The 12,363-nt window shown below is 34.5% G+C and overlaps 1 protein-coding gene across 1 annotated transcript in view; it reads left to right on the forward strand.

Moving 5' to 3' along the window:
- LOC136751835 (cilia- and flagella-associated protein 47-like) overlaps positions 1-12,363 on the forward strand; it is a 40,403-nt gene that overhangs the window by 17,250 nt on the left and 10,790 nt on the right. The window contains exons 22-26 of the mRNA XM_066707594.1: positions 1,701-1,869; positions 3,697-3,797; positions 4,495-4,654; positions 8,203-8,401; positions 9,939-10,148. Of these exons, the coding sequence (XP_066563691.1) occupies positions 1,701-1,869; positions 3,697-3,797; positions 4,495-4,654; positions 8,203-8,401; positions 9,939-10,148 (839 nt within the window). The remainder of the gene's footprint in view (positions 1-1,700; positions 1,870-3,696; positions 3,798-4,494; positions 4,655-8,202; positions 8,402-9,938; positions 10,149-12,363) is intronic.

Below are 12,363 nucleotides of genomic sequence, written 5' to 3' on the forward strand. Positions count from 1 at the left end.
TATGCGTGTGTGTATATATATATATAAAAACATAAGAACATAAGAAAGTTTACAAACGAGAGGAGGCCATTCGACCCATCGTGCTTGTTTGGTGTCCATTAGTATCTAAGTGATCCAAGGATCCTATCTAGTCTATTTTTAAATGTTATATATATATATATATATATATATATATATATATATATATATATATATATATATATATATATATATATATATATATATATATGTGTGTGTGTGTGTGTGTGTGTGTGTGTATATATATACACATTCACACACTTAATTTATATACAATTTATATACACCATTGTATTACATCAGTAGGTTGTTTTTCACCTAGAAACTGTCTCAACCCCAACCCTAGCTAGAATTACTGATCATAATGCTCTCTAAATAACCTTAATGTAATCTTTAGTCCTACCTTTATCTGTATCCCTAATTAGGACTTTTAGGTTTTGACACTGTTATTGGCATGTAAAATTATTTTTAAGTATACAGATCTTCAGTGAATCCAGATGTTTTTAATTAGCTTTAAGCCTTAATAATGTTCAGAATCTTTATTCTGAGCTGTTAGCGCATTGCAGTGCAGAAATTAGTGACTTTGATCAGTATTTTACCTGGCTCATTTTAAGGCTAAGCAACTAAGCAACTACCCTCAACCCTAGCCAAGACCAAACATTCAACCTAGACCTAAGCAAATCTACACCCGATCGAATAGTAGCCCTAACCTTATCAAAAGCCTAAGTTTACTGGGCACTCTAACCTGGATGAAAATGTAACCCTAATTTGCTTGTTAAAGTATTTCAACAACCTAAATGTATCCTTTCTTACCTTTGTTTGTATGCCTAATTTAAATTTGCCCTTGGCAACGTTTCTGATGTTTAAGAGCTTTGTTTTAATCTTTAGCAGTAAATTGGCTTCAAATCTGTACATGTGTGACAGGGACTCATTCAGTGAGGTTTTGTGTGGGCTTGTTAGTGTCATTTTGTGTCCTTTTCAATTCTCTTATTGAGTCCATTGCAACACAGTGATCAAACACAACATCAGCTTTTGCTGAGTGTTTTCAGAATAGTCAAGTATTCTTGGTAATCCAGATCAATATGGGAAGATTAGCCTTGGAGGATACCATGAAAGATCTGACACCAGACTGACCCTGCCTTCACACAATCTAGTCAACAGAGTACTACACTGACTGCTGACCCCTCTAAAGATGTATGTGTCATGCTACTGCAGGGGAGCTATATTCTGTGTAAACAGAGAACACTGCCCTGGGAATTCAGGAAACGGATAATGTCACAAATTAAAACCAACATTTTGACTGATCTCAAATAATGCCTGATTTATGGTAGCACTTTTTTCTGCTTAAGTGAAAGCAAAGTAAATTGGGACTCTAATCAGGAATATTGTATGTAGAAAATATACTTAAACGTTTTAACAAAGACATGTTAATTTTAGAAAAAATAAACATCAAGCATATTTTAGTTTGAATCCATGTGAAAATTACCTCTTGAGGTCAAAAGAGTATAATTTACCTAATCATAATGGTTATCATCTGTAGAGATCATTTATAATAGGCTGGGTTTAAAAGATAGGAGTTAATAAAGAAAGAAAATAAGAAATTACAATACGCATGCAATTTTTGGCTTGTGTAAATTGTGCACAATAAAAATAGATTTCCGTTTCCATTTTATCACCTGCAGGTGGCAGCATATGACTTCAATCTTCCAGTTACTCTGAACAACATGGGCGCTCCCTCCCCACCTCCCAGTTCCATACCAAAGACCCCTTCCCTCATTGAGAAGCACATCGTCACTCCTCGACCACAGACTGTGCATGTGGCCACTCCTTCTCGCAGAGTGCAGGCGACTGGTGAGTGTCCAGAGAAATAAACAGTTAAGTGCTGTTTATAAAAGAGGCTGTCATCATCCTACAATATCTCTGCAGTTCTGGTAGGACTGGAGATTTCAAAGGAATTCTATATATCGCATTAAATGAGGACATACATCTTTCAAACTCAATATACATACATATACAGTGTGTCTGTTTATACATACATATATGTTCACCCTCATTTACATACTTATGATAACATGGCTATTAGAAATAATTGAATAAAGAGAGATGTTCACAGATTTAGTACAAATCATGATATTAAGATTGGTAAGCCACCCATTCCTTCTATCTAAAATGCCACACCTCTGAGTTACGGCTTTTTATAGTTGCATAACAGAAGATAGATGTCAGAATGGATAATTTCAGATTGCTTGCTGAAGCATCTTGGATGTTTCCACACAAGATAATGTACAAGTGGGATGGATTCTTCTTTAAATCTAGGTTGTGAAAGAAGTGCACCTATAGGTTCAGATAACATTTCTCATATTGAAGGAGTTAAAGGTTAACTGCACCCACACCAGCTCTATATTCTCCACACTCACTGAAATTGAGATTGTCTGATCTCATGACAGCACCCAATGTTATTTTGATTCACTGAAATCATTTCAACTGGAAATCCAAAAAGTTTAACTTTTCACAGCTTAATACGAAGGCATGGTTGCATTTAGAAGGTGTTAAAGGGATTATTGTCAAGGAAAGTACATGATTAAACAAGAAAATAGTCTATCTTTACCTTCTGCTCTGTAGGTTATATTTCAGATGAAATATTCTTAGCAAATCTCACACAGACAATCAGTTGATTGAAAAAAAGTCTCATAATAAATTAACTAAGACAACCACTAATGGCTTTGTTATTTTGTATAGGAAATAACAGGGATTTGCTGATTTTATCTATCTATCTATCTATCTATCTATCTATCTATCTATCTTAGGGCTAGATCAAATCAAACCAAATCATGATACTGCCTCTTGTTTGATATTTGCTATAGCACAATTTTCCATAAGATATTACACATTTGGACAGGTGACCAATGACACAGGCAGACGTCCGTGTAAAAATCTTGGCATATCAGGCAGATATATTTCTTATGGATTTTTCTTCATCCTGAAAGTGTCCCATTTCCTAAGTGACTCTATCCAAAATTCCAGTCAGGATGGGCAACACTCCCATCATAGACTGGCATTGCAAATCTACACAAAGTGCAATCTCCACACAGTAACCTCATTCCACTTCTGCCAGACCTGCACTGTGGCACCCTGGCTGTCTTATACACTTTTTTGCCTTTTTTCCTCTTAGGGACTTCCTGTCACTTTAAACATATATTTTTTGGAGTCTAATATATGCATATATATATTCATTAGAGCACATGCAAGAATATCTTGCAGCGCTTTTACGATTCATGGTTGCCTTCTCTGTCTTTAAGTCTGCATGAGCTTGTGTCCTAGAGGAAAACATGAATGTTTAATCAACATGTTTTTCATTTGACTGCTGTTACAACAAACATTGTGCAAAGGAAGCACTGTGCTAAATCCAGCCTTCATATGCTTTTCCTTTCTCAAGGTGTTTCAGAAAATACTTTCAATTATACAGGAAAGCATGATTCACAGTTTTAACAGACTTTAGCAGACTTTACTGAATTTGTGTTCAGCTGTTTTATGGAACAGCTTTTCAGGAAAAAAATATGATTTTCAAATGTCATTAAATAAAATATCTGGCACATGATAAATGCCTTCATGAATAACATACTTTCTAGTCCTGTTTATTTTTGCATATATATTAATTAATTTGTGCTTGTGTTGAAGCATTGAGACCTCCTCTGGAAATGTCTAAGAATACTCTGGAATTTCAACTTCCTGCAGCATTAAGTGGAAATGAAAGTCCTTCAACAAACATCAGTTCTCAGGTATGTAAACTATACTAAAGTATGAAGGAGAAATAGAGGTGTGTTTTAGTGGGCTTTTCATGTTTGCTGAAAAAAGATATGAGAGAAATATATTCACCTTAAATATAAGCAGTTTTCTACTATGCAGCAGTTGGACAGCACTGGCAGAATTGTAGCTTGTAGAATTTTATGTAGAAATAAGTAATATATTGATGGTTAATTTGAAAGTGTATCTGTATTGCACAACACAAACACAGAAGCAGAGATAGATGTCAGGTTATAAAGATTGTATTTCTAGAGCCCTTCATAAGTCACTGTAGATCAAGTTGATCTAAAAACAATCTCTTTATGCTACATAAATACTATCTCGCATGATGCTTCAGGCCTGGAATATTGAAATCATGTGACAACAATTATTTATCAGTATCATAACCTTCCTCAGCTTCGCATGTTGAAGATAAAAGTGAAGCTCCAAAGTAATGTGAGTCTATGTGAAGGTCCTAAATGTAAGAATATAAAGCATTTGCTAGAAATATTTCTTAAATGTCAATTTTAGTGTAATTATTTCACATTCAGCCTTTTCTACACAATTTCCTGCAAACTATTTTCTAAGTCCTGCAAGCTTTTGTTGCACATCAATAGTACTCTCAGGGTTTTATCCCCCCAGTCTTTCAGATGATTAGTTCCCTCCTGTCTTTTTTTGACAATATGTTTTTAGATGCTGGAACTTAGAAACACCTCTCAAGAAGATGTGAAGTGGAAATTTGGCAAGAGCAAAACGACTCAAGACACTGAGGAAGGGGTTTTAAATCTCTCCCCTGAAGCGGGAACTCTGAAGCCCAGCCAGTCTGTTTCCGTCACTGTGAAATTTTCACCAGGTAATAACAGTCATTCTTGTGTGTCATTTTTGGCTCCTGTAAGGACTGCCTTTAAAACTATTTAAATATTGTGAAGAGATAGAAATACATATTTCAAGAGGTCCTGCTGACACTAGTTTGTGTAGTTTATTTTTCAACCTACTTTATTTATCATTACAAAACCCCATTTAACAAATATCTGTGAGATGTCCGAAAACAAATATTCAATCATTCAGTTTTTACTGTGTTCACACTATCACCACTCTGTGGGCTCAAGGCACATTGGAACTATAAGACTGGTTAAACTATTGATATGATTGCAGTGGCAATCACATTTTCTGGACATGATGATACTTCTGTGTGAAATGGATGAAAATATAATTGTGAAAAAAGGGACCATGCATTGATAGGTTGTGTGGATAAAGACATTGAAAAACCTTAGGCCTGAGAACAGAGAAACTTAATTTTACAGACAGCACATTCATGGGTCCAGTATATTCATAATCAGTCAAATAATCATTATCATCATCATCGTTTACATTCCACCTGAGCCATTAATCAATTCATTTAAATAAGTATTTACTAAACTGAATCAAATTAACTACTTTCCCAGGTCTAATAATTTAAAGAGACATAAAACCTGTTGGGCTGTGACCCCCTAGGACTGGAGTTGTGCATCACTGATCTAAGCTGTTTAGTAAAGAAATGCTTTGTGTTGCAGTCAATGGACTTTTACCATTCTTTCTGTTAGCAATCTCTAATTGTTCCTAAACATTCTTATATCGACATCTACATTTTGCAATTATAGGTGCCATTAAAAAGCTTTTCCATGATTGTGATATCGGAGAGATTCCCACAAGGAGATAAGATAGCTGAACTAAATTTTTGTTATTTGTGTCCTTACAGAACCTGAGATTTTAGGCTAGACCAAATCAAAACATTGACCAAACCTATTGTGGTTTAATTTATTGTCAGAAAATCCTTTCTTTTTCATATCAACCACAACGCGATAGGGTTCAAGTATGTAATATGTATTTAGCTTTAGAGTTCAATTTTTTATTTGGTCTAGCCTTTTGTATTTGTTGGTACCACATGAGTTACTTTTTACACAATACAACAACAATGAAAAGCAAAGCACATTAAATAAACATAATCATGACCTCATGGTTGTGACCTCTATGTAAATTTTTCAGGCAGCCTTAAACAAATCAAAAGCATTTAATCAGCTTGAAACTTGTGGTTGTGATAAGGTGGTGCAGTGAAAAGTGTTGACATACAAGTCAGTGACTGCCAGAAAGAGATGCTATTGAATGTGTAATAAGGTGAACTAATCAAATGACAGCAGTATTGTTATAGTGGGCTATTTGTACAATTACCTAATCGATAATATTTTTCCAGTTACATTTTTTGAAGTAAAAGGCACCTAAGATAATTTTCTTCATTGTAATAACAGCAGATGCGACCCATACTGCTGAAATGCAGGTAGCACTCATTTCAGCACCATGGACAACTAAGGAGAAAGATCACAAAGCCTCGATGCCTGGCCAATTATTCCATTTGTTATGGAGGGATTTCATATCCCAGAATCTTCTTGCTTGCTGGTTTTCAGTTTCAATATGTTACAGCCCTAATACCATTCTTTCCACACCAGGTAGCATGAGAGGGTGAAAAGAATTTCACTCTCTGCAGCTATAACTGGGTTTACTTCTGCACTGCTTACATTTATATGATCTTTTGTATGCAAGGTATTTTACTAATGACCATCCTTGATTGATGATTCTTAACTGTTCAAAGATAATGACATTCTTTCTATTATTTGCTCTATTAATCTGTTGAAATATTTGTTTTGGGAATTGTATTGTAAATCGTATTCTGACTAGTTGGTAATAATTCAGGGAATTAAATTTGTTAGGAGCAGGCATCATACATGTTTAGGCTTGGAGCTCAAAATTGCTCACTGAAATCCCTCTAGATTAAAATATAGCTACTGTGTTAAATGATTGTGTGGACCAAGGGAAATATTCACTTTGTTACATGTATAGCATTATAGTTTAGGTGACGGTATTTCAAGGGCTTGTTTTATTGATCTGCAGTGACTTTAAGTATTTATTTGTTTTTTCCCGGGTGTGATTTTTTGATAATGCTGTTTATGTGTGGGTATAAAAAACACAGAAGAGATCTATGTATGAGAAATTGAGTATCTGCTTTGAGAAGCTTTAAGAATTCCATGCCATTTCTGATATTTTATTAAAGGCCTATTAACTCCACTAAGGAAACTGCAAAGCAGTGTATTATACTTGATAGGCCTATACCTTACTTAACAAAAGCCTATGTACAATTTGGTGTACAATTTTAACTCAATACAATATACATGGAGTGCACCTTGTTTTTATTTGGTAATCCTTTGTAAATTTTAATTAATTCTATAAATGTCAGGTCTTCCTGAATCACAATTTTATAATGGACTTATTCATATTGTATTGATTAGAAACAATAATTTGCATTGCATTGCATTTGGGGACTTCATACTTAGGTGAAATTAGTTTGAAGTGGATAAAAGACACTGATAAATAAATTAATATTTTTTTCAGAAACATACTTGTTCCAAAAACATGAAACATTAAACAGGTATATTTAATGTAAAGACAAATTCCTTTTTTGTAAATACATACACAATCTTTAGTGTTGTTGAACCTTATAGGGTATGGCAAGCCAAATTATCAATTAGAGATATCTCTAAATGCATTTAAAGATATCTTCAAATATTTAAAGAAATCTCTAAATGATTTGCAGATATCTCTAAATGATTTGAAGATATCTCTAAATCATTTAAAGATATCTGCAAATCATTTAGATATATCTGCAAATCAATTAGAGATATCTTCAAATAACATCCTGTTCATTTAGAGATATCTGCAAATGACTTCCTGTATTTTGGCTGAGATTATCACTTCCTGTTTCCTTATTCAGTTACATAGAAATGAATGAACAATTTAACAGGAAGTTAATCTTGGGTTACATACAGGAAGTCATTTGAAAATATCTCTAAATGATTTGTAGATATCTTTAAATGATTTAGAGATATCTGCAAATCATTTAGAGATATCTTCAGATCATTTAGAGATATCTCTAAATGTACTTTTAAATGAGATATCTTGAAATGATTTGCAGATATCTCTAATTGATTTGCAGATATCTCTAATTGATTTGCAGATATCTTTAAATGATTTAGCGATATCTTTAAATATTTGAAGATATTTTTAAATGATTTAGAGATGTCTCTAAATGATAATTTGGCTTGCCATAATAGGGTCGTACTTCACTCTGTTGCCTGCTTCCTCTCCTTTGAGTAGCCAGATGTTTCAAACTTTGCAGGAGAAATTAAATATCCTTTTCAACATTTTTATTCTGTATGTGTAAGTATAGTTGCTACAGCGGGGGCTTGCCATAGGTTGTTTGCCTTTGTTTTGTGTCAATATGAGATGCCTACTGATGACATCTGACTTATATTTAAAATAATCAAACTGAATACAGTATACAGTATTTTTGTTTTTTCCTCTCTAATTTAGCCCTACCGGGGGACTACAAAGTAGATGTATTGCTTTTTCTGAATGATGAAGACATCCATCCCTACAGACTTCTGTCAGTCCGTGGTACTCTGAACCAACCCAGCTTCACCTTTCAGCCCCCACGGGTCAACTTTACCCCTGTTCCCCTGGACACCGAGGCAGCAGCTACCGTCACGATCATCCCAATGAACTACACCAGGTGCTTCTCTATCGTTTCTAATTAAGACTACTCAGTGTGTTAAGTATAGAGTCAAGGCTTCGTGACACAGCATTGAAGGGCTGCGGACTGCATGGCTACTGAGCTACAGACACGGCTAGTCTGAAGCCATTGTTGCCTTATTAGCAGTTTTGACTGCAGAGTAACTGCAGACATTGGAAAGTCAATGTCCATTACCAGCAGAACATATATCACCAAATTGTCCTGTCAGGAAGAGCTGTCAGTTTGGAAACATAATACTAACAAACAAAAAAGGGAAAAAAACACAGTAGTGATTTCCTGTCCTTGATATTGCTTACCAATAATAAGAAAAGCTTACTAATTACTAAAGCTAAATTCATCACACTATCTTGGATAATTGCACCTCTGTAACTGAGGGGCTCAGAGTTGAGTGTGAACAGCTGCATGGAACCAAGAATGATTTAATCTGACTAAGTTATTTTTAAAATGTAGGTACTGAATATTAAAAACAGGAAGAGGAAAAGATACTCCGCTGTAATAACCTTTGATTATTCAGAGGAAAAAAAAAGGAGCAAAACTTTAAAACATGAGACATCTGCGATTGTGAGACAGCCTGAAGGGGAAATAGATTAATCAATGAAAATAACGCTCCATCTGCCTTTTATTTCTCTGTGCGATAACAGTGGATATGACAAATAATCTTTTTTTTTTTAACTTAATAAAAATGTAAACACATTCAAAAGAAATCAGGTTCTTTTGTCTAGAAGCACAGTGCAGCAACACACTTTTGACCATGCTGATATTAATATTAATACTGAATTAATGGGATGCAGCTGCTGACAGGCGTTTGATGTGAATGCTGGTGCAATAATGCTGCAAGTCTGCAAGCAACATTTCTGTTTGCATGATTTTTTTTCTCCTCTTGGTGCTCAAAATTACGAAATGCCTATTGGGAATTAAACCCATTAAAAGTAATTTGCTGGAGATTGTAGTTTCCCTCCTGTCTCTCAGCCATTGAAGCCACTGCAAAATAAATGCAATTATAGCTTGATGCATGCAGTTTACGGAAGCCAGAAACTTCTGCTGTGTCAAAAATGCTGAATAAAAAAATTAATAAACCCTTCTGTGAATTAAGTGCTGTTTCCAATTTTTTAACTGGAGATCATTGAGTGTTTCCTATGGCTAGAATTAAAATTCATTATTAACACTACAACTAAAAATAATTATCAAAGCTTTGAACTTTTCTGACTAATTGTGGAGTTGTAGTGTGCAGTCTCCTGTGAGGCTCCTCTGTTCATCTGAACTTATTGTTGTGAAGCAGATGCAGAGGCCAACTCCTCAATGGGAAAGCAATTGTCCCTTTTGCAGTTCTCTGTATTTGTTTGCAGTGCAGTTTGTTTTTCTCTGCCTTTTATGTTAATCTCTTTATTCCCTCATTTGCCTGTTTTTTTTCTCCTGAAGGTGTAGAATTTAATAAAGATCCATTATATATCTGAAAGAAAATATGTTCCTTGTGCATCATAGATTATAATACCTTGCATTTGTTCCTGCTTTTCAGAAACTCCTCCATTCAAGTGGAAATTCCAGAGGTTGAGCTGCAGGATGGCACCAGAGTCAAGCCTTTCTTAGTGCACTTCCCTCAAGGCTCGGCCATCACGGCCTTGCCTAAAGCACAGAGTGAATCTCTGACCTGCCGCATTAGCTTCAAGTCCTCCCAGCCAGCTGCCTTCATCTCCAATATCATCTTTATGGATGAGCATGGCAATAGGTATGGCTCAGTGGATTAAACCGTCCATATCATTTTCTATCAGATTCCTAATGTAATGATTATGAATTGTCCTGTGATCTCAGTTCTGAATGGGAGAAAAATGAAAGAAAACAAAGGATGGGTGTAACTACTGTGAAATCTAAAAGATATAAGGGCATACCCTGAAGTCCCCATCAATGATACAGCTATTACTTATTATAATAACAATTAATTGCAAATGTAACATTTTATACTCACAATGTTTCAAACTCTCTTAGACTACACTGTATATTAGCAACTTTAAGTAATTAGAATTGAATTTAGTGTACAATAAAGAAAACATACTCACTTATAATTACTGTGCAGCGTTGAAATCTGCTTCTGACTCAGTGGCAAATGAGTTGTTGCTTGGTCTTCATATCAACTGAGTGCAAGATTTTAAATTGACTGTGTAGTCAGGCACTTAACAATGTGCTATTCATGACAAATGCTGTGATTGCACTCCGATCATTTAGCTTTGTGATAGTATTTTCCAAGGTTAGTTGCTTATTATCAGAATTTCCATTTGAAGTTTGTATAATTCGTACAATTGACTTAAAATGTAGCTGACGTTCAACAGAAATAACTCATGTAAATTGAAATTGAAGCCATAGATTTATCTTTCCAGTATGTATTAAGCAGAGCACTAATGAAACAAGCCTTTATTTTATGATAAGGTTGCTTTATCCTTTCCTTAGCAGAGTCAGTTATTTCTGATTTAAACTTGCTGCTCTGAGGTAATAGCTAAGGGATGTCACATTAATTTCATGCAGATGACAGGACTGAAATATTTAAATGCAGAATGATAATCAGTTACTTTTTTATTATTTAAAATAATTTTTATATTTGTATAGTTATTTGTATTTAGATGTTAATCCCTGGTTCCTGAGTTTACTTTAAATGTAAATCCACTTTTAAATATTCCTCAAGTGAATACATAAAGGATAATTTATGGAGATTTCCTCATATAGAATGGATACATTAAAAACCTGTACAAAGTATGTATTCTATCCAGTCATTTCATGATTGGAATAAGAGGATTATGCAGATTTTGACAGATTTTGGGAACTCAAAGTGAAAATAATTGAAAAGACTAATCTTGCTACAGTTTTTTTTCACCTTAAATTTAAGTATGCAACACATACAATCAGCAAGACATGTATTTCTTAGTCTGCTAACATTCTTCCACAAAAATATTGATGTTTTTTTAAATGTTGTTTTGGAAGAATAATGAAGTCAACAATGGAGAAAGATAATTGTTTACATCTCTTTTCCTGTGCCAGTGCATGTTTCCTATAGACATATTTTGGTGTACCATGCGTTTGCATTTTTCTCCTTTTTTATCTTTTGTAGAGATAAAAAGGAAAATAAATAAAAGTAAGAATCTCATCCAGGGCCTCAGATGACAGGTTCCTATTTTCTTGAAATTGGTTCTGTTATCAGGTAAAAACTGAAATGAATTGAAGGAACTTCAACAATACCCAAAATGCACGGTATTTCCTGCAATCTGTGAATCACTCTTGAGCCACGCACTCATTTTAAACAGCAGTGTTAAGACACAAATCCTCTGTGAAAGGCCCTGACTTGCAGTTTGTATTAGCAGAACAAAAGCTGAGCCACTGTTTTGAGTGCAGATAGATATATAATCTGTTTTTTCAAATTGAGCTACAGTAGAGAGAGAGTGTCTCTGATTACTAACTTTAAAAGTTTAGCAACAGAGTAACAGATGTGTTTGAGCGCACACTGAAATCCTCAGGCTTATTGGATTTATAATTTAGGAACTCTGTTAACACTTATTCTGTAGGGTTGTGATGAATGCCTTTGGATAAGGATCTATTAATGTCAGACATTATCATAGCCTAATGCTATGAATTAAGGTTAGGACATGAATCCACCAAGGATATTGTGTTGCATTTCTTGCCAATATTAGGAACTTAAGTAAATTATACTCAAAGGGATATTTTGCAATCTTACAGCGAAACTGAGAAAAGGCAAACATTTGATTGGTTGATTAGTATGCATCATAGACATAAAAGCACAATAAAGCAACTTGTCTTGCTTTCTTTAAAATTGATTAACCCAATCATGGGTCGGTTTTATACCTGGCAGGTCAGGCTTTCAACACTTGTTAATATTTAGTGCTTGGGAGAACGTGAAGTGAGAAGGGGAAATAAATATTAACATTGTTTCCTATTCC

Source organism: Amia ocellicauda, chromosome 6 (genome assembly GCF_036373705.1).
Source record: "Amia ocellicauda isolate fAmiCal2 chromosome 6, fAmiCal2.hap1, whole genome shotgun sequence".
NCBI lineage: Eukaryota > Metazoa > Chordata > Actinopteri > Amiiformes > Amiidae > Amia > Amia ocellicauda.